Genomic DNA, 21024 nt, shown 5'->3' on the forward strand with positions numbered 1-21024 from the left:
GCTGGCGTTCATCGATCGACAGTTGACAATTGACAATGACAGACAGCTTCCTGGAGTCTCCAGAACTCCCACCCCACATCAAGTCCAGAACGGCCAGGGATTCGATAAGGGGTTCGCGCCCACGGTTCACCGAGACGCAGCGGAGCCATGCTCTGGAGCGGATCTCCGGGGCGTGGAGGTTTCTCATGCCAGCCTCCGGACTTCGGGGTGGTTCCGAGGTCAGCCCAAGCGCTAGCTGAGTTGTCGCAACGCCAACAGAATATGTAATGGAATATCATCGACACGCGACCGCAGCGACCGCAGGAGGTGGTGTGTCAAACTATGCTGTGTATCCCATCCTCTTTGTGTGTGCGACTTTGTTGAGAGGGCTGTCGGAGACATGTTGCAGCACCGCAGAAAGCCAGATGACAGGACCAGGTGTTGATCAAGCATTAGTTTTCTCGCCAACCAGAGCTAACCAAGTTAGATAACCGTCAAAGTATGCGAAGGGGAGGGAGGGCGGCACAGCGTAGCCGGTAGCCGTAGCCTAAGGTAAGGATAAGCTTTGGGGTGGGCTCGAAGGCGTGTTGACGAGGCTCAACGTGAGTGGTCTCTTCTTTCTTCTTGGCTGATGGCTGGAATGCTTGAGAAGTTGAGATGGTTCATAGAATTAGCCATCGGTGCCGGCACCAGTTGATTCAGGAGGCAGACTTGGCGGGCTGGTACATGAAGACCTGAGTCGTGAAACATTTGAGTGGGAAGAGAAGTGGGAAGCGCAGCAGAGGCAAGATGGATCTACGGGGTATCTCCGACATGCCCGGTGAGCAAGGCAAGGCCACCTCACCCAGCACCGAGAGGTGATGGGCGACAAGTGAGCATTGAACGCCTCGATAAGCCAAGACGGCACTTCAGTCGTTCTGCAGCTATTTCCAGGTTTGCAGGCTGGTGTGGCAGGAGCATGTACCTGGGGAAACACAACACAAATGCGAGGGATGGACACGACGGGACCCGGGCAAGGCACCGCACAGCACAGAGCCTGACCCAGGCATACGGGGAGAGGCAGAGGATGGGGCCGGCCGTCAAAGATGATGTTTGGGCTTATTTTGGACGACGGGAAGGAGAGAGGAGGGTGATTATTGAGGTTTCCGTCGGGCATGGTGCACGGAGGATGGGTGGCTTAACTGGTTGACATCCATGACATGGCAAGACGGTGGACGTTAGGACTGTGGACAAGGCGAGGAGGGCTTGGACATAGACATGGACATGGGGGGAGGAGGGCGTGGATGAACTGGCTCCAGGCATTGGCCAAGACCCCCAGAGATGGACAAAACACCAAACAGCAACGACTATCAGGGCCAAATGCGGTAGAATAAGGTACGCAGTATTAAAAAAGTAAATGTTATTGATTTTACAGCGGCCCTTCTATTTGGGTTGTTTGTTAAGCATCAGCATCAGATCGACCCAGCCTGAGGCAGGGCCTGACAGGTATTGGGGGCCGGAATTACACCCATAATTACCATTTACCGTGCCAGCGGCTCACTGAAGGGGATGGATGAGATGAGATGCCCAGCTCGACGGTGTTACAGCTTCATATCAGCTCGGCCGTACCCAGACGATCTCATCTCTGAGTCACATCTTGCTGCATGGCGTCTACGTAGTCGCGGAAGATGGACCTTGGCATCCGCTGAACAACCACCTGCCGGCCAGTGATTGCGGGAAAATCATTAGAATAAGGTATATCGCCCAGCAACAGCAGTACACACACGTACGTGCCTCCCATGGCAAACACGTGAAATGACCTCAGGAAAGGTGGAAAGTGGAATGCTGGCAATCAGCCAGAGGCTTTGCGTATGAATTGTCTGGGCCGCGAACGGAATTGGGGGAGCGATCGCTGGGAGCTTCCAGGTGCCCCTGCTGGCGGAGTGTTGAACCTCACCTCACCTCCGGGGCAGAGTGAGTCCACTCTGACATTGCAATCGCTCAACGCGCGAAAGAAGGGCAGGCAGTATGTGCGAGCAGGGGCACAGGCACTCGTGGATATTCTGCCGCCGTCCACGTCGCCCAGCCCAGCCCAGCCCAGCGCAGTGCTCATCCCGTCCGCCTTGCTGCGCTTTGCCTTGCCTTGGCAGAGAGTCTGAGAGGACATGTTCGTACACCGCATTCTTGACTATTGGAATGGTTTGGCACTGGTTCGCTGGGGTTGGTATGATTAGACATGGCATATCTACGCCCTCTCAAACGGACCGTCGGACGGATAGGTTTGACAGGGAAAAAGGTGGCTTGCCGAAGGCGCCCAGACGCCGCGTTTGACAGGGAAAGCCCACCACTGTCAGTCCAAAACCACACCTTAAGGCTTTATTCCGAACGAGGGAGGGACTAGAAAACCAAAATACAATAAAATAGCAAAAATAAAATGAAAATCAAACGACTCGAGGCAAAACCCCCGACACCCCCATCCCGCGTCTGGCTCCCACGGCACGCAGTCCAGCGATCCCAGGGCTCTGGTGCCATTCGAGGCGCTGGACAAGGGTTTTTCTTTCTGATGGCGGGGATGTGCCTGAATGTCCTGGACAAGGGCAGTGAGAGAGAAGCCCAGTGGAAAGAAAGGGCTTGGTGGGCTTGCTGCTCGCTCGCGCATCGGCGACCGGCCACCGAGCATGCAGCAGCGCGGGCTCCTGTGCCCCATCTTGGGGGAGACGCTGGAAGGGCGAATCCCCACTGAGGGAACGTCTCTAGAAGGCCGCCGCGCCGTCGCCGCAGCATGGCCGTGGGCGTGGGCGTGGGCGAGGTGGTTGCATCTGCTTGCGCCGATTCGACCGTTGGCCGCAGGGCGGTGGTGGATGGGGGGCGACATACCTTACCGTAGGCGTGAGGGGACTGGAGGAGAGGGGGAGGGGAGGGGTGCGGTTTTTTTGGCAGTGTGCCCGAGTTTCTCTGGCAATTTCCAGTGCATGGTGAAAAGGTCCCAGGTCCTGGATCGGTGCCAAGCGTGTCCATTGCTCCAGAGCCCTTGGAGATGCTACGACACGACGAGTTTAGTGGTTATTTCCAGCTCGAGGTCACCTAGGTTCGGTTCGGATCTGGCCTTGACACGCCTCACTCCCCGACGGCCTCGCACCTCCCGTCCTGGTACCTTCAGAGTCAGTCAGAGGCAGAGTCAAGACCTCAGGCAGAGCAGGCAGAGAGAAATGGAACGGGAGAGACGGAAGAGCAGGATGTGTATCCGTGTGGTGCATGGTGAGGATGAGGGTGAGAGCGAGTGAGAGTCACCTCATTCATCGGCCATTCTCATCTTCACCCCCATCAGAACCCATCAAAAATCTGGTGTTTGGTGTCGACGGATACCTACCTGCGCCAGGCTGGAGCCCAGCCCTGAGCCCCAAGTCAAGTCAAGTCGACCCTGACTTCGTACGCCCATCCCATCTCATCCCATCCCGTCCCATCCACCAACGAGTCCCTGCCTACCTTAAGTTGGAGATATTTATCGGTCCTTTCCACCATCTCGGGGCTCCATCGCTCGGGCCCTCCCCCTCCCCTCTTCTTTTTCCTTCTATACTTTAACCAGACTCAAGCCCGTCGCATTGCATTGCAATCTTTTTCGTCTCCCATCCTTCCGTCTGTTTGTCTACCTACCTACCTACCGACGACAGCTTGCCGAATACACATCAGCACCAGGTCGGGCACCTCTACCTTACTCCGGATATCGGCAACATCGACATCAACATCGACTTACATCACCTCTCCAACAACGACGGTGACCTCCAAACGACCAGCCAGCCTGCCCGTCATACCGATTTCGTACAGAATACCCTCGCCTCCAGTGACCGCGCCCGGCTGCTGCAGTCCACTTACACGCGCTTCCTTCCCTGTCCGGCCTCTCAACAAACCCTTTTTTTTCTCTCGTCGCCCGGACCCCTGTGCGCGCTAAGGCACGAGCTAGGCCATCCTCGACGCCACATTTCATCACCCACGTCGGACAGCTCGACCAGCTTCCCCATCCCTGCACCTCCATTGGGTGCAGCCCTTGGGACATTGGAACCGAACGACATTTCCCTGAACAAAGCGGCCAACGCTCTAAACGGGGCAGGCCCAGTCTCACTCCGCTACCTTCCTCCAGTACCTACCTACCTACCTACCTACCTTGGGACACTACCTACCTTGGGACACTACCTACCTTGGGACACTACCTACCTTGGGACACTACCTACCTTGGGACACTACCTACCTTGGGACACTACCTACCTTGGGACACTACCTACCTGGTAGCCACCAGTCCAGTAGCAGCTGCTGCCAGCAGTGGCACCCTGTGACTCCTTCCACCTTTTAGACCCCAGTCGCCGACTCTTCCACACCCTAAATCCGCCCCCATGCCTTCCGCAGTCTTTCCATACAGTCCAGGTTCGTAGATTCCTTGAACTTTCATGCTTCCTGCCCAAAAGGTCCAACCCCAAAAACTTCCCTCCCACTCGACCTTTCGGAGAAATCGCTCTTGTCCAGAATATAATCGTTAACATTTCTTGTTTCCCTTGGAAAAAGACCTTGGTCTCATACAGGCCAAGCAATCTGCTCTGGCGAAACTGGCAATGAGCTCCAACACCAGGGATTCCCGCGCGCCTTCGTCATCGCCCCCAACCCATTCGAATACCAGGTCGCCCACGATCGCGGTTACCAACGGCGAACTGCCACCACCGCCCGTTTCCCATCCTCACCTCCACGATGCGCTGCTGCCTCCCCCCGCCATGGCGCATGCTCTTAGATCCATGAACGACCTCAGCGGGCCCATTGCCCTGCGCGACCGATCTCTCATTGCCTCCTCCGACACCCCTCCAGCCATGCGAAGCGTTGTCTCAACCGCCCCAAACTCGCCTAGAATGTATGTGTACAACTATATTTCTCTGTGCTGCGTCAAGAAAGCTGCTCGTAGAATTGGCGCCTTCATATAGCTTGGTATTGCATAGGTTGACTAACTTTTGCTCCTTGAACAGCCCGCCTGTAAGACAAAATTCTGGAGGAACCACCCCACGACTTCGCCCGCACCCAGCCACACTGAATGTACCCGGCATGACCGTGTCGAGAGCTTCGCCCGATGGAAAGATCAGCGACAGAGATGTTGCTGCGAAGCTCGTTATTATCATGGTCGGACTGCCTGCGAGAGGAAAATCATACATCACCAAAAAGGTGCAAAGGTACCTTTCATGGCAGCAGTACGACTCGCGCATCTTCAATGTTGGAAACAGAAGACGTGTGGCTGCTGGCGTTTCCTCGCCGATGAAGTCGCCGTTGAAGTTGCCATGGCCTCCCTCGCCACTCAAGTTTGATCCCCCGACACAAGCTGCCTCGATCCTGTTGAACGGCTTCCCTGCGCAGGGCAACAAGGAGCCCACTGAGCTGAACCTCAACACACCCGACGCCGACACTATGGATCAGTCTGCCAGATTCTTCGAGCCGACCAACGAGACTGCATCTAAGATCCGCGAGCAGGTTGCCTTGGATACTTTGGACGAGCTGCTGGACTATCTCCTTCATCAGGGAGGCTCTGTGGGCATCCTCGATGCGACCAACAGCACAGTTCACCGCCGACAGCTCTTGGTCGACCGGATTAAGGAGAGGGAGCCCAAGCTGGGTATTCTCTTCATCGAGAGTATCTGCCACGACCAGAACGTGAGTAGAGACGCGCATTCTTCCCCTTGTTTGAAGTCGTCTAACAGTAATGCAGCTCTTGGAGGCAAACATGCGCCTGAAGCTTTCGGGTCCCGATTACAAGGACAAGGATCCTCACCAGTCCCTCGCGGATTTTAAGAAGCGCGTTGCGGCTTATGAGAGTGCCTACGTACCCATCGGGGACTATGAGGAGAAGCATGACATGCAATACATTCAGGTACGTGCGCACCCATCTACAACATCGCGTCAATCACTAACACCGACTGCAGATGATTGATGTCGGTCGTAAGCTCGTCCAATACAGACTGCGCGGGTTCCTGAGCGGCGGTATCAGCTCATACCTGACAACTTTCAACCTGGCGCCGCGGCAGATCTGGCTCACCCGGCACGGACAAAGCGTCGACAACCGCCTCGGAAAGCTCGGCGGAGATTCGGATTTAACTCCCGATGGAGAGCGATATGGCAAGGCCCTCCATGACTTCATTACACAGAAGCGCAAGGAGTGGCTCATTGAGCAGAAGGACAAAATCGCCCAATCGTCGTTTCCGCCGAAGGCTGGTGACCATACCCCGCCGTACCCTGAGCTCAACCGCGAGCTGGAGGAGAAGAACTTTTGTGTGTGGACGTCAATGTTGAAGCGTAGCGTCCAGACAGCGGAGCATTTTGATGCTGATGACGACTACGACGTAAAGAACTGGGCGATGTTGAACGAGCTTAACGCAGGCCTGTTTGAGGGCATGACGTACGAAGAGATTGCCAGGAGATTCCCTGGCGAGTACAAGAAGCGCGCTGAGGACAAGCTTCACTACACTTATCCGGGTGTTGGAGGTGAGGGATACCTCCAAGTCATAGCCCGCCTTCGCGACATGGTGCGCGAAATCGAGCGCATCGAGGACCACGTCCTTATCATCGGCCACCGCTCGGTCTGCCGAGTTCTCATGGCCTACTTCATGGATCTTACCCGCAACGAGATTGCGGACTTGGATGTTCCCTTGGGTATGCTGTACTCGATTGAGCCCAAGCCTTACGGATACGATTTCCACGCATACCGCTACAGCGCGGACAAGTCGACATTCTCCGAAATTCCCAACTACCGCCCGCAGCGCACCGTCGACCGCGCTGCCTGAGCTCAGAGAACAGGGCATTCTGGACTGTATTATATTACGACGACACTTGTACAACAATAATGGGTAATGTTTCGCTTGGGCGTTTGTGGAGTGCGAGGTTAACTCAACTACGACTATGATGTTTTTTTGCTTGGGAGTGTGGGATAGAAACGGTTCCTGCAGATGATTGTTTTTTCAGCACATGGACTTCTCGACATTGTTAGTGGAAGGGTCGAAGCATTTGCAAGGCGTTTGGGAATCGAAGAAGACCGTCTCACAGCACACAGGTCAAAAAAAGATACCCATATGACGCACAACGATACAAGGAAGCCTCGCGGCTCCTTCTTGCTACCATTTGCAATAGCTTTGTCAGAAACAAACATTCATACACAGAACACAACACACTAGAGCCTGAATCGGCCTTTAGCTAGCAACGTAGATCAAAAGAAGTCTATCATATCTGATAATCTAGCCAGGTGCAGCAGCTGCCAGATGTGAATGACGTCGTCGGAAGATGCATGTAACAAGGCACGACTGGCCTGACTAACAGGTATCACTTGCAACATTGGACTCGGCGCTGACAGGTGATGACAGACTGAGGGGCTCCGCTCTGGTGCACTAGCGGCGCAGACATGGCAGGTCGCTTCGGTTCCCGTTCCGTGGGTTAGGGGGTGGCGTGATTGGCAGGACCGACGTTGTGGTTTTGACATGTCGGGTGGTTTGTCACACTCGACGTGGGATGTTTGTACGGGCCGAGGAACCAGATGCTTGTTTGGCCGTGGATCTGTGAGGTCGTGTTCAGTCATCTGCATGGCAGAGGCGCCGAGAGATGAGGCTCTGTAGTCGGGCCGGCGGATCAGGAGACGGAGGTTTTGGTTCAGCGATAAATACTGCGAGATTTAGTATGGTATGGATCTCCGGGTGAGGCTCTGCGGGAGTTGGATGGAAAGATCCCAGGTCAAGGAGTGTGTGGGTGTACGGATAGGCTGTTCGAGGTCGGACCGGGAGGTCACGAGATTTATGAGTTGGATTGAGGCTGGCGGGAATGATGTTCCCCGACGGCGGCCTATCTTGAGTGGTTTTGACGGGGGAGAGGGTAGATCCAGGGGCGGCGGGGTCGGATCGTGTGGTGTGATGATTGCGGCGGCTCCTTTTCGGTGTGAATTTCAGGGGATCGGGTCAAGGTGTACAGGACGGCTCGTCTCCGAAGGGCGAAGGAAGGCCGAGATACTTCGGAGATCCAAAGTTCAGTTCATTTTGGGCTTATGTTCCTCGGTAGATGTAGTGTGATGATCATGGTCAGCTTTAGGGGAGGCTGGCTCGGTGATTGAGTTGATCTCGACTGCTCTGTTCGGGGGTCAGAACAGAGTCGAGAATTAGCGGATCGCTTGCGGGCCTCGTCTTTAAATTCCATGTACCCCCATTTTCGGCATGGCTCGTGAAGAAGATGAAGTAGCCGTTTGGGGGAGTAGTTGGATAGTGTCTAGCTGTTTAGAACCAGAGGGGGGCATCATCGCCGTCGGGATGTGAGTCTTTCAGCGGTGAGGCAGGCTACGCACAGTGGTCACCAGAGTGATCTTCAAAGCTTGATGGCGTCTCCTGGGTATTTTGCATCTGGATGATTCTAGACTACGTAGTATCCAGGCGATATAGTGTCCAGAGCCTTTCGTTTCTGAGTGCTTCTCAGGGGTGGCCCTGAACCGTTTGGTGCTACTATGGAGGGCATTTCCTCCAGCTTGTCGAAGCCTCGAAGCGAGAGGCGGGTGAAGTCGCAGTCAAAGACTTCCTTCATATTTCACAAACAGAACAAATCGTTTGAGGTAAGAATCTGAGCTACAGAATAGTTCATACAGACCACCGTCTATGGATATAAACTTATTTCTGCAATACAGGTATAGACAATGATGAGGATCGACGAAGACATACTAGGAAGAATATGTTCATTGTAATAGGTGAAGATACCATGGAATATCGCGATGGCATATTAAGCCACGTAGTCCGTGGAAAGTAACTATCCTAATATCTGTGGACGTTGATTTGTACTTGGTCCTGATAGGAAGCCAGCTAACAAATTGGTAACCTATGCCAGTAAGTATTTAACTTATTGTAGCGACTAAAAGAAGCCTGGAAACATAGGCACTTGGAGTTATTCTTAATTCCTGCGCAATAATATAGTAAATGAATATCGAACGGGAATCTTCTCGCCCAGATGGAGTAATTACAATGTGAATGGCACACAAAGCCAGCGTTGTAAGTCAACCTCTCACCGACACTGCTTCTCGGTGAGTGCCCCAGGTGGGTCTGCAAGCAGCAAGTAGCGTCTACCTTCATTCGTCGTTTGCAATGCCAGGGGCGCTTGTACTCGCAACCTGGAACGTTGTCCGTTGCCTGGTCGCTCCCCACCAATCAGTGGAGCTGTTGCTGAGAGCTCTCCCAAACCTCAAAATTTCCATCCCCAAACGCGCCTGATCACCATCGGATCGCGTCCACCATCTTCACTACTGCCATTCCCACGCCCATCGCAGCGCTCAATCCGAATTCGACTTGACGCGCTCACGATATCACCATGTCGCTCTTCGGCAACAAGCCCTTGGGTGGCGGCATCCTGGGCGGCTCGACCAGCACTCCCCAGCAGGGAGCGACGACCGGCGGAGGTCTCTTTGGACAAGCGACACCCGGTGCCCAGCCTGCGAGCACGACGCCTGCATCCGGTGGGCTCTTTGGCAACTTGAATCAGAACAAGCCTCAGGCCAGCGGTGGACTCTTTGGCGCCTCGACGACACAGCAACCGGCGCAGCAGCAGTCTTCTCTGTTCGGCCAGCCTGCGCAACAGCAACAAACGGGCGGCCTCAGCTTGGGCGGCTTGGGAGGTCTCGGGGCATCGACAGCGCAGAAGCCATCCCTCTTCGGTGGCGGCCTCGGCGGCAACCAGAATCAAACGCAGGCCGGCACGACACTCGGCCAGACTACTACCAATCCCCTCGCCAGCTCTCTCTTCCCCCAGCAGGGACAGCAGCAGCAACAACAGCAGAACCAGAACACGAACAACCAATCGCAAGCTCAGCAGGGCCAGACCTCTGGCGCATACTTCGACAGCCTTTTTGCAAAGAGCAAGAGGCAGGGAGATGGCGAGAGTGGCGTCGAGGACCTCCCCAGTTTGCAGCTCGGCCTGGGTGACCTGCGCCAGCGCCTGAAGAAGCTGGGAACCAAGGCCCAGGAGCGCCCTTCCGATGGCAGAGCACACTACCTCCTCGCCGCGTCTGGTGTCGACCCCGGAACGGCTGCCAGGGACCTCGGATCCCTCGACCTTCAGACCGGCCGTGTTGAGAGACCGACTGGCTACTCGCCCGCCGAGATCGACGTCGAGACCTACCTCGCGAACCTCCAAACGAAGACTACAATGAGCATGATTGCCGACGGCCTCGAGAGATCCGTTCGCGATTTTGATAACTTTCTGGAGGACAACGTGACGATGGAGTGGGAGAACCAGCGCAAGCGTATCTACGAACACTTTGGAATCAAGCCTCGCGAAGAGGCATCGTTCGGAGGCGCGGCGTCCATGAGGGAGTCAACTGGCGGTTTTGGTCGCTCACGCCGCACCAAGAGTCAGGCGGCTGGCGCTCGCTCCGGTAGAGCCAGTGTCCTGGGCAAGTCCAGCATGCACCGTTCTGTCATTGGCAACGCCAGCAAGATCGGCACGCATCAGCCCGAGTTCTCCGATGTTGACCGCTCTACCGATAACGGCGGATCTCTGACCGGCCACATCAACACTGACGACAGGTCTCTGCGCGAGAAACAGAGCAAGCTTTCCGAAAAGGTTCGCAGCCTCAACTCGGCTCGCCTTATCAACCACCCTTACCCTATTCTTTCAGAGCTCGCAGACGTTGAGCACCGCTCTCTCGACCCGTATGCCCCGCACATTGTCGAGGCATACCATGCCGTTAGAGAGATTGTCGGTGAGGATCCTGAAGCCGAGACCACCATCAATGGTGCCACGGCCAAGGAGAGACAATTTGCCAAGATGTACTTGGACGAGTCCCCCAACTCGTCCAACTCGATAGCCATGCGGAAGCGGCTACTCGAGGGTGCCAACAAATTTCTGGAGAAGCAGTTCTTGCAGGAAGTTGAAGGTCTTATTTCAAAACATCCCCACGAGGCCAACCTCGGCGGTCGTCCCGATATCGTTAGCAAGATTAGAGCGTATATCCGCCTGCGATCAGCCAGAAAGGATCTGGTGCCTGACAACACGGAACTTCAGCAAGTCGGGGGAGAATACGTCTGGGCCATCGTCTTCTACCTGTTGCGGTCTGGTAACGTTAGCGAGGCGGCCAAGTACGTTAATGATAACGGCAACCAATTCCGCAGCATCGACCGGACATTCCAGAGTTACCTCAACGGTTACGCATCCAACGAAGACCGTAGACTTAAGAGGACGCTGCAGGACAGGTGCAACGCCGAGTACACTCAAAGAGTTCGCAATGCCCCCGACAACTCCATCGATCCCTTCCGTATGGCCTGTTACAAGATCATTGGTCGTTGCGATTTGAACAACCGCAGCCTTGACGGACTCAACACCGACATCAATGACTGGATCTGGCTTCAGTTCAACCTTGCCAGAGAAGGCGACCGCTCAGTCGAGGTTGCCAGTGAGGCGTACGGTCTCTCCGAATTGCAGTCGAGTATCAAGGAGATTGGTGCTAAGCATTTCCCCAAGTCCTCGTCTGAAGACAACAGCGGCAGCTTTGGCATGTTCTTCTACTTGCAGGTTCTCTCTGGCATGTTCGAGGAGGCCATTGCCTACCTCTACCCCTTTTCGTACGTTGATGCGGTCCACTTCGCCATCGCCCTGGAATACTACGGTCTGCTCCGTCCTTCCGATCCATTCAGCGCTTCGAACGACCTGCGCAGCCTGAACGTCAAGGACCTGGTCCAAATCAACTTTGGCAGAATGATTGGATACTACACCAGGGACTTCCGTGCTGCCGACGTCGTTTCGGCCGTGGACTACCTGACCCTCATCTGCCTCAACATGGACCTGGCAGGCGAGGCCGGCCGCCGCCACGCCAACCTCTGCTGGGAGGCCCTCCGCGAGCTCGTCCTCGAGACAAGAGAGTTTAGCAAGCTCATTGGCGACATTCGTCCCGACGGCCAGCGGATTCGCGGCATCATCGAGGAGCGTGGCCCGCTAATTGGTCTGACGGAGGAGAACGATTTCATCAACACAGTCACCGTACAGGCTGCCAGCTTCGCAGACGAGAACGGCCGTACCACCGACTCCGTCCTCTTGTATCACTTGGCTGGCGAGTACGACACCGTCGTATCGATCGTCAGCCGTGCCTTGAGCGAGGCCATCTCTCTCGAGATTGGCGAGGACCCCATGCGCCTGATGCCCGTCAAGCCCCGTGCCGCTGGCCAGGAGGCCGCGGCCGGCAGCAGCCTCAGCCTGGCGTCCATCGACGACCCCGTCGAGCTTGCGCGTACAATGATGTCCATGTACGAGCGCGATGCCATGTTCCATCGCAAGATCCAGGACCAGAACAAGGTCGCCTGCCGCGTCCTGTTGGAAATGAGCACCATCAAGTCTCTTGTCGAAGCCGGCCAGTGGGCTCAGTGTCTCGACGTAAGTAACAACCTCCTCTCCTCGCGAAACCCCCAGACTAACATCTGCTGCTAGAAAATTCGCTCCCTGGAGATCCTCCCCCTGGACGCCAGCGGCGACCCAAGCATCATCCGCGCCTACGCCTCAAAGTTCTCGGGCCTGTCCCAGCCCGTCTCCATCAACGTCCCCAACTTGCTCATGTGGACCATCATCTGCTGCACCCGCCAGCGCGACCAGCTGACTGGCGGCCAGTTCAGCGGCAACGAGGGTACCCGCCGCATGATGGTTGAGCAGATGAGGCAGATGACGCTCGACCTGACCACCTACACCAGCCAGCTGCGCTACCGCTTCCCACCCCACCTGCACGAGGCTCTTGCCAGGGCCTCGGCGGAGTAGAATGGCGGCTCATCGCAGCATGTATTTTGACGCGTTGTTGGTTTTTTGTACATTTAGCATGGGTTAAAATGAGCAGACGACGAGATCTGCTTGCAGGGAGGAGAAAAGAGAAATGAAGATGAAACCGCTCTCGGTAGCGCAATTTCGCTTTTGAGTAATACAGCAACCAGATGAGGCTGAATAGATGATACCTTTACGACGAATGCTGTCCCAAGTTTATGATATGTGGTGGCATCACTGAGAACCTGCAGAAAGTTGTTGTAGTGACTAAGAGGCACAATGTTGATTGCCTGCTTCTTTACTAAATTTCACTCGTTGTGGGTATCATACGATACAAACTGCCAAAACCTTGAGCCCAAACGCCCATTCTGATCCCGCATCTAATGGAAAGAAAATCAAGCCCAATGCTGTTTGATTGGACAGCTCAGCCACCGCGTCCACGTCCAAGGGGACGCCCACGGGGCCGGCCGCGACCACGACCCCTTCCACCCCCCCTGCCCGTCAAAGAACCTCGTGAATAGCCAGGAGAACCAATACCGCTCTCGGATTCAGACGACGAAGAAATTTCGCTCTCCGACTCCGAGTCGGACCCCCCAAGTTTGACAATTGTTGGCCCATTGGAAGGTCTGCCTCGTCGCGGCCGTGGAGGACTCGGGCTCGCACCTGGAATTCCGGAGTCGGAAGAAGATGCGGAAGACGGCGAGCCTCCTGGAGCGGCGAAGTCTCCGTCATTCTCGTCGTCTTTTTGCCAGCGTCTGCCCGTCGTGTTTGGAGGGGGCGGCGTCATATCGGGAGTCGAATCTCTTCTCGCTCTGCCCGGAGGGGGAGGTGTCAAGTCAGGCGTAGAATCCCTCGTCGTTCTGCCTGGCGGGGGAGGCGTCATATCGAGACTTTGCTCCTTGGACGCATCTCTAGCTGAGTTCCCCGGCGGCGGCGGCGTCATGTCTGGAGTCGGCTCCTTTGATATTTCTCTGGCTGGCACAGCGACTTCTTGAGGCTCAGACGGACCCTCGGATGGAACATGCGCACTCTCTGTCGTTCGATTCGGCGTCGGCTGATTGCTCTGCTCACCAGCTGGTCTCTCTGACGGGGCCGGTGTAGCGGAAGGTGTACCCTTGGCGCTATCTCTGCGAGAGGTGATCCTAAACTTCTTGCCGCGAGCTCTGACGCGGGCCGCCATGGACATCATCTGACTTGCGCCAGCCGGAGGGGGTGGAAGAGACTTATCGCCGTCATCCTCCACGGCAACCGGGGCAGTGGTCTTGTTCTTGGGTGGCCGGCCACGCCGTTTCTTGACTGGCTGCGCGCTCGCACCTTCGATGGATTTCGTGACAGATTGCTGAGTGTCCTCGCCAGCCAACTCACGCTCCAACTCGGCCTCCAGTTCAGCTTCGGTGACATTGTGCCCTCCAGGCTCATCATCATCGTCCTCGGCGTAAATGCTGTTTCGGGGGTTGAATGAGCTAGCTCCATCAATGGTGACGACACCACTAAGCCTTGATCTTCGAGATGCGCGCTCCTCTCGTCTCTTGGCTGCAACGTCTGACGCAGATTGCTTCGGTACAGCAGCCGCTCTGGTGGCCGAGGCCGGAGTTGAGCTTGCATCCCTTGGCGGCCTCCCACGTCTCTTAGGGACCTTCGGCGTTTCGGTAGCAGCCGCGGCAGCAGCATCGGTTCCCTTCTGGATGAGGGCGCGAATGGCATCGGACGCAAGATCCAGAGGATCAGTGCTACTGTCGCCAGGTTGCGGCTCATCATTTTCGACCAGAGGCTTGGCTTTGTAAGCAGGGACCATGTCCTCCGGGTCGTCAATAACGGGCTCCTCAACTTCGGCGTAAGACACCTTAGGTCTTGCATGTCGTAGTTCTGGAACGTTCGCAGGGAAGGACGGAGGCCAAGGCGTGGCCCATCCACCCTTCCAGCGCTGTGGGCCCTCTACGTCCTGTTGCGCCTCTCTCTCCAGCTGAGCCGACGGATCGTCGTCGACGGTCAAGCCGCCTTCACCTGCCTCGCCGGACTCACCGCTGGCGGCTGCGGGAGCGGCGTCAGGAACGGCGGATCCGAACAACGCAGGATCCATGGCAGACTCGCCTGTTACGTTGTCCTTCTTCGGCTTCTTTCTGTGGTGACTGCGTGGCGCATTGAAGTCCGGATCAAGATCGTTCTCGTGCTTCGCTTTCCTCTTGGCAGCTTTAAGGGTCTTCTTGAGGAATTCAGCCTCCTCATCGAAGACCATAGCGTCGGCTGAAGGCATTTGAAACGGATCAAACAAAATCTGATCAGGCCCGGATGGCTCGTAATAACCCATTCCAAGCATGCGTTGACCGCCCATTCCCATGGGGTCTGGGTAAGCCGACTGGTCCCAGTTGCCATTCATGCCCATGTCGGCGAACGGTACGGGCTGTTCATGTTGCTGAGACATGTCGACATCGCCGTTAAAGCCATTTTCGCCATTAAGTTGCTGCATATCGTGTCCGTCGAGGATATGGCTCTGATCTCCATAACCATTCGCACCGTTCGATGCCGAATTGGCGCCGTTCGCAATATCCTCGGCTGCAACAGCTGCCGGCTCCTGGGCTTTGGCAGTGTCGGCTTGTTCTCGTAATTGCTTCATGCGCTTGCTGTTCGTACTTCGGCCCTCTTCGCCTGACGCCTTCAGCCAGTTCAAGTTATGCACGCGGAAATCGACAAGCGCTTCAACGCTTCGGTCGTCAGCGATTGGTCGTGTGTCATGGCCGAGGAGAGTGTTCTTTGGCGTGTACGGCTTGGTTGTCCCGGCACGACGGCACGCGCCGCAGTTGCAAATGCCCAAGCATCTTGGGCAGAGCCAATTCTCGTTCTCTTGCACCGTTTGGGGCATCATGTCGAAGGCGCGGTAGAGAACTCCGTAACAGAATCCTTCCTTGCACTCTGGATTGGAGCACATCTGGACCTTGTAGGCATAATCCTTGTGACAACAGACGTGGCAACGGCGAAGATCTCCCTGCTTCTTCTTTCGCTTATACTTCTTCTTCTTCGGCTTTCCATTGTCATCGAGATCCGGCTCATCTTCGGACTCGGACAGGCGCTTCTCCTCCTCGATCTTGGAAATGTCCTTGAATGGTCGTCGGCGCAAGCCCTCCTGGCAAATCTGGGCGAGCGCTTTCTTGCCACGTCGGCTACGGGCGATCTCGAGAGGTTGCGGAGACAGCTCCATGTCAACGAAGCCATCATTTTTGATGACCATTGAGCGCCAGAGCTCATAGTTCTCAGTGAGCTCTGACCATTTCCACTGCTCACACCACTGCAGCTTGGAGACGCAGAGGCAAGATCGTCCCATGGCGTAGCATTCCATGCAAACATCGTATGCATCCTCATCGCCATTAACAAGAGTTCGCACGCAATGCTTGCACGTCAAAAATCTGTTGAAAATATTTGATCTGCAATATGAGCAGGTGACGCATGAATCATACTCGACGAACTCGATGTTGTTTTCCTTGGTTGCAAACATCTCGTCGACAAGAATCTCGGTGAAAAGGGAGAACAGATGTCGGAAATCTTTGGCGAGCTGCTTGAACCGTGAAGATGAGCGGAAGAGTTCAGAACCTAGTCCAAAGATACCCATCTCGCTGTTATCTTCCGCCTGCAACATCTGCGCGTAATACTTTTTTAGGGTGTAGTAGATTATCGCCTTGTTCTTGTACTGCTCATCACGGCAGACTAGACGAGCCTTGGGAAGAGCTTCGTGGAGTGCCATATCCAGCGTCTCAACTGTCGTCCGGTTCCAGGCGACTTTCATGGTACGTGTACCTCTGTTCCAGACTTGATGAGGTGCCAGAGGTGGGATAAGGATGAAGTCACCAGGCTTCTGCTCAACAATGTAGACTGGGAAGGTCGCCTTCTTCCAGGCGTTGATCTGTGCGAAGTGCTTCTCAATCTCAATGTCGTGTCCCAGCATGGAGAGAAAGTATTCGCGGACAACTTCTCGATCCTTGGTTTCCGTCATGAACCAAATGGAGCTGCCTGGCTTCTCTCCGTTTTCACTTCCTGACGCCTCCACCATGATGTTCTGTCCCAAACTTGCGCACATCTCGCGATGCGCGGGGGTGTATGTTCCCTCGTGGCCGATGTAGCACATAAGGTTCTGAGCCCGCATTTCTTCCGGCAGGCTTGACATGAGATCTCCGGCAGAAGCGATCGTCTTCTCGCCCAAGCCACGGAAGACATCGCTGACCCGATTATCCGACCCTCCCTTCTCTGTGATGTTTTCGTTCATGTAAAATAGGTTCGGGGGAATCACCTTTTGAAGGTGCTCGTGCCACTCAGGTGGGCAGTCGATATCTTTGAGGTAAAGCCGCTGGCGTCGCTCGTCGCGGAAATTGTTCGGCGTCCACTGATTCGTGAGCTGCTTCATCGCTCTCAGATAGTGCCCCATGGTCATCGGAATCTCGCTTTGGCTGCCAATATCACGGACATTTTCCTCTGCAAACACGTTAGCACTCGATGTCGTATGGAGGCGTGTAGACTGACGTTTCTTGTCGTAGGTCTTCTCAAGCCATTCGCCGCCAAAAAGCCATTTCGGGAGAACATCGTTCCATTTTTCAATGACCAAAGGTTTTCCACCCTGTATGACCTGAAGTTGCACCAACTTCTCAAACTCTTGGGGACCAAGGCCTTGGATCTGTGCCGTCGAGATCCGAAGTACCCATTCAAAGTTAGGCGTCTTGTCGACAAGGCTATGAAGATCCAGATCCGGCGAGATCGGATCGAACTTCGCCTGGGGATGCAGAGCGGTCGGCATCTTGACGATCGAGGACTACCTCGCCAGGTGGGGTATCTTCCGAGACGCGTCTTTCATGAAGTCATTCGGGCTGCACGGTGTGCAAAATGCCCTCGGTGAAGTCGTAGGCAATGAGTGAGTTCGATTTTCTTTCGGCGCGTCAAGAAGCTATGGTGCACGTCGTGGGTGATGGCAGGTGCAAGTGACACAAGGCAATCGTAATGGCGCCCAGGCATGTCCCGTCGGACAAGGCTATCCAAACTTACCTACCTAGGGTGATGGGAGGAAACTCAAATGCGCGCCCAATCAAAAGGTAGGCGGGAGCACGGACCACACCCAGCTCTTTGAAGGGTCTTTGACTGGGAGCTTCTAAAATTCGGTTTCTTCGGTGGAAAAAGTGAGAAGGTAGGTGGAACGCGAGACTTGTCTCCGGTATTCGGTGAGTTGTTTTCATTTCTATGCGTTTCTCCTCTGAATTTGATTATTTTCGTACGTCATGAGAGTGCAGGTGGCATTTCGTCCGGTGATTGACGTTGTTACATTCAAACGTGTAAGCGTAAACGTCTCCCATGAGCAAGGCTCATGAGAAACTGCTCGGCCTTTGACTCGACATATGCGCCGTCCAGCTTGTCCATGATTGATGTACGGCTTTTTTTTTTTTTTTTCATATTTGCATCAATCCTTTTAATGTATCGCAGACCCTCATTTCGTTGTGGCGTTGCAATGCAGCCATCAATCTTGCTTTCGTGATGTCCGATAGGAGTCGACGAGGCACATTACCCCCTTGCCAAAACTTAATACTGACGTTTTCCAGTCCATAAAGATGAGGCAAGTCAGCATTCTGAGCGGCTCCTTACGGACGGCATGTAAGCCCTCACTACGGACATCGGCACTCTTGCCCATAAGGTGCTCGTCGCGGCTTGGACTTCAAGCGCATAAAAAGCCTACTACGAGCCTCATCGTCCGGAGCTCAGTCTGCCAACAGCAGACAGCGCTTCACACATCTACGAAGTGTCTCACGGCCGCGGTGACGCAAGATGCTGTTGCTGCTGTAACAGGCCCTGCTGAGCCTGTCTACACACCGCCCACGACTGGGCTCCTTTCCTACCTGCCTGCATCATGGGTCCCTTACGCCGAGCTCGTCCGAATCGACAAGCCTGTAGGAACGTACTATCTCTTCTTTCCATGCGTCTTCTCGACACTCATGGCGGCGCCGATGGCCATGGCAACTCCCGGCACAGTGATTGGAACCTCTCTCCTCTTCGCCTCGGGCGCTCTTATCATGCGTGGCGCAGGCTGTACTATCAATGATCTTTGGGACCGTAACCTTGATCCCCACGTCACGAGAACCAAGTTTCGACCCATTGCGCGGGGCGCCGTCACTCCTTTCCAAGGACTTGTCTTCACGGGTGCTCAGCTTCTGGCCGGGCTGGGAGTCTTGGTACAGTTTCCAACTGCCTGCCTGTTCTACGGCATTCCAAGCCTGCTCTTTGTCGCCTCATACCCTCTCGCCAAGCGCGTCACGTACTATCCCCAGGCCGTCCTCGGACTGACGTTCTCCTGGGGAGCAATGATGGGGTTCCCGGCCCTCGGTATCGACCTGCTCTCTAACAGCGCAGCATTGACAGCTGCTGCTTGTCTTTACTCTTCAAATGTTGCCTGGACGGTGCTGTACGACATGATCTACGCCCACCAAGATATCAAGGATGATGCCAAGGCGGGTATCAAGAGTATCGCACTGAAACATGACGCCGAGACGAAGCAGGTTCTGACCGGCCTGGCGGCAGTCCAGATCGGTCTTTTGGGCATGGCGGGCTTCGCTGCTGGTGCCGGACCTCTCTTCTACATCGGAAGCTGTGGAGGTGCTGCACTGACGCTTGGCATCATGATCAAGCGCGTCAACCTCAAGAGCGTCAAGGACTGTTGGTGGTGGTTCTGCAATGGCTGCTGGCTCACAGGCGGCGCGATTAGCATCGGTCTCTTTGCCGACTACATTGCACGATATATTCAAGGCGAAAAGGTGGAGGAGCAGGAGATCGTAGCGTAGGAACGTGTACCAACATTGCCTGTATTCATAGCACATAGAAATCGGAATACCCTTTTCATCACGCCCGCAGCCCCATTTTTGTGTCTTGCGTAGATGATGCAATGCCTCATGTCCGTTTTGGTGACTTTCATGATGTTTTATTTCATCGACCAAAGTCTACCCCGCAGTAGTAGTCAGGACCATCCATAACCGTGTGATGCCAATGCAAGCGTAAACTCCGAGTGCCGAATTTTCTTCCACTGCCTCCCAAATTGTCGTGCCGAACGCTTAAGATCTGGGCTTCTCCTTCTTCTCCTTCCACAGGGCGAGCAGACCGACACCAGAGACCTTGACGACCTTGAAACGAACACCGGGAATATCACCCTTGGCCTTGCCCTTGCGACCGAAACCAGCCAGGAGGACCTCGTCGTTCTCGTCAACGAAGTTCAAGCAACCGTCGTTGGGGACTGTTGAAGAAATGAATGTCAGCAATTTGACCTCTCTACCACATGGTCTTCTCGTTGTGCGAAGACATTGTCCACTTCATGTTTTCCTCCAATCGCATCCAACAATAACGGGGTGGGGTATCGTACCGAAAGCAGTGACCTTCTTGCCGTTCTTGATCAACTGAACACGAACGCACTTTCGGATAGCGGAGTTGGGCTGCTTAGCCTCGACACCGACCTTCTCGAGGACGATGCCCTTGGCGTGGGAGGAACCACCGAAGGGAGAGGACTTGAAGGCGGTACCCAGAGCACGCTTCTTGTATCCAAGATCGGCCCACTTCTGGTCCTTGCGGTTAAGGCGCAGCTTGCGCGCGGCGTTGAGTCCACGAGGCATGGTTGCTTCAAGATCAAATCGTCAGTTCAGAAGTTCTGTACAAGAGGTTTATAAAAAGGGCGTGGGTTCGGGAAATTCGTCGTCGTCGGTTGATTGGGATTCGTCGGCAACGGATGCGAAGGGCTTGGGTATGATGGCGAACGTACCGATTTGTTTGGGGGTATCGCGAGTCTTGACTTGGTGGTGACGGTATGGGCCTGCGTACGTCGAAAAAGTTGACCTGACCCAACTGAGCTGGCCCAAGGGAATTTTCGTAGGGTTTGGTGGCCCTAGAGTCAGTCGACGAACTGCAAAAAGTTGCAGTCACGTGTAAGGTGGTCTGAGCTTCGAGCGAGCCGAGTGGCTGGTGCTGGCTGAACGAGCCACTTCTTTGGTCCAATCATGCATCGGCCAGGTCACCTCAATCGACGAACCCCACGTCTCTGCAGGCTTGACTAGGGTGCCCCCAGGTCCGCAACTTACCGGTCTCTCAACCAATCCGATCAGATGCCGTCAGGTTCAAGAGATGCTGTCTCAGGCGCGAAGTCCAGGGCGTGGAATGTTCACGACGACACGCAAAATGTAGGAATGTCTCAATCGGCCAAAAGCAAAGGAAAGCAGCGGGATCCCCCGCCATCCCTCTTCCTCCATCCCTCCCCAGCTGCCTCTCATGCATCGC

General features: G+C 55.1%; 5 protein-coding genes across 5 annotated transcripts; 3 read left to right on the forward strand and 2 right to left on the reverse strand.

The window, feature by feature from the left end:
• Nucleotides 1–4346: 4346 nt before the first annotated feature.
• On the forward strand, nucleotides 4347–6767 carry CGGC5_v010010 (putative 6-phosphofructo-2-kinase; the record flags this gene model as incomplete). Its single annotated transcript, XM_032019471.1, has 5 exons — nucleotides 4347–4377; nucleotides 4516–4852; nucleotides 4965–5640; nucleotides 5696–5857; nucleotides 5910–6767. 5 exons carry the CDS (start codon nucleotides 4347–4349, stop codon nucleotides 6765–6767), a joined length of 2064 nt encoding a protein of 687 aa, XP_031883333.1.
• A 2545-nt stretch (nucleotides 6768–9312) lies between these two features.
• NIC96 (Nucleoporin NIC96) lies at nucleotides 9313–12741 on the forward strand (the record flags this gene model as incomplete). Its single annotated transcript, XM_032019472.1, has 2 exons — nucleotides 9313–12366; nucleotides 12421–12741. The coding sequence occupies 2 exons, from the start codon at nucleotides 9313–9315 to the stop codon at nucleotides 12739–12741; spliced, it is 3375 nt and encodes a 1124-aa protein (XP_031883336.1).
• A 424-nt stretch (nucleotides 12742–13165) lies between these two features.
• On the reverse strand, nucleotides 13166–17521 carry CGGC5_v010012 (uncharacterized protein; the record flags this gene model as incomplete). Its single annotated transcript, XM_032019473.2, has 2 exons — nucleotides 13166–17202; nucleotides 17251–17521. The coding sequence occupies 2 exons, from the start codon at nucleotides 17519–17521 to the stop codon at nucleotides 13166–13168; spliced, it is 4308 nt and encodes a 1435-aa protein (XP_031883335.2).
• Nucleotides 17522–18082: 561 nt separating this feature from the next.
• CGGC5_v010013 (4-hydroxybenzoate polyprenyltransferase) lies at nucleotides 18083–19547 on the forward strand (the record flags this gene model as incomplete). Its single annotated transcript, XM_066152249.1, has 3 exons — nucleotides 18083–18142; nucleotides 18315–18366; nucleotides 18559–19547. The coding sequence occupies 3 exons, from the start codon at nucleotides 18083–18085 to the stop codon at nucleotides 19545–19547; spliced, it is 1101 nt and encodes a 366-aa protein (XP_066008511.1).
• Nucleotides 19548–19814: 267 nt separating this feature from the next.
• On the reverse strand, nucleotides 19815–20749 carry crp-28 (40S ribosomal protein S23; the record flags this gene model as incomplete). The annotated part of the gene is made up of 4 exons (XM_066152250.1): nucleotides 19815–19993; nucleotides 20120–20371; nucleotides 20513–20563; nucleotides 20674–20749. 4 exons carry the CDS (start codon nucleotides 20747–20749, stop codon nucleotides 19815–19817), a joined length of 558 nt encoding a protein of 185 aa, XP_066008508.1.
• Between the last annotated feature and the right edge of the window lie 275 nt (nucleotides 20750–21024).

Source organism: Colletotrichum fructicola (assembly GCF_000319635.2).
Source record: "Colletotrichum fructicola Nara gc5 chromosome Unknown KSG_Nara_v1_contig05, whole genome shotgun sequence".
Taxonomy (NCBI): domain Eukaryota; kingdom Fungi; phylum Ascomycota; class Sordariomycetes; order Glomerellales; family Glomerellaceae; genus Colletotrichum; species Colletotrichum fructicola.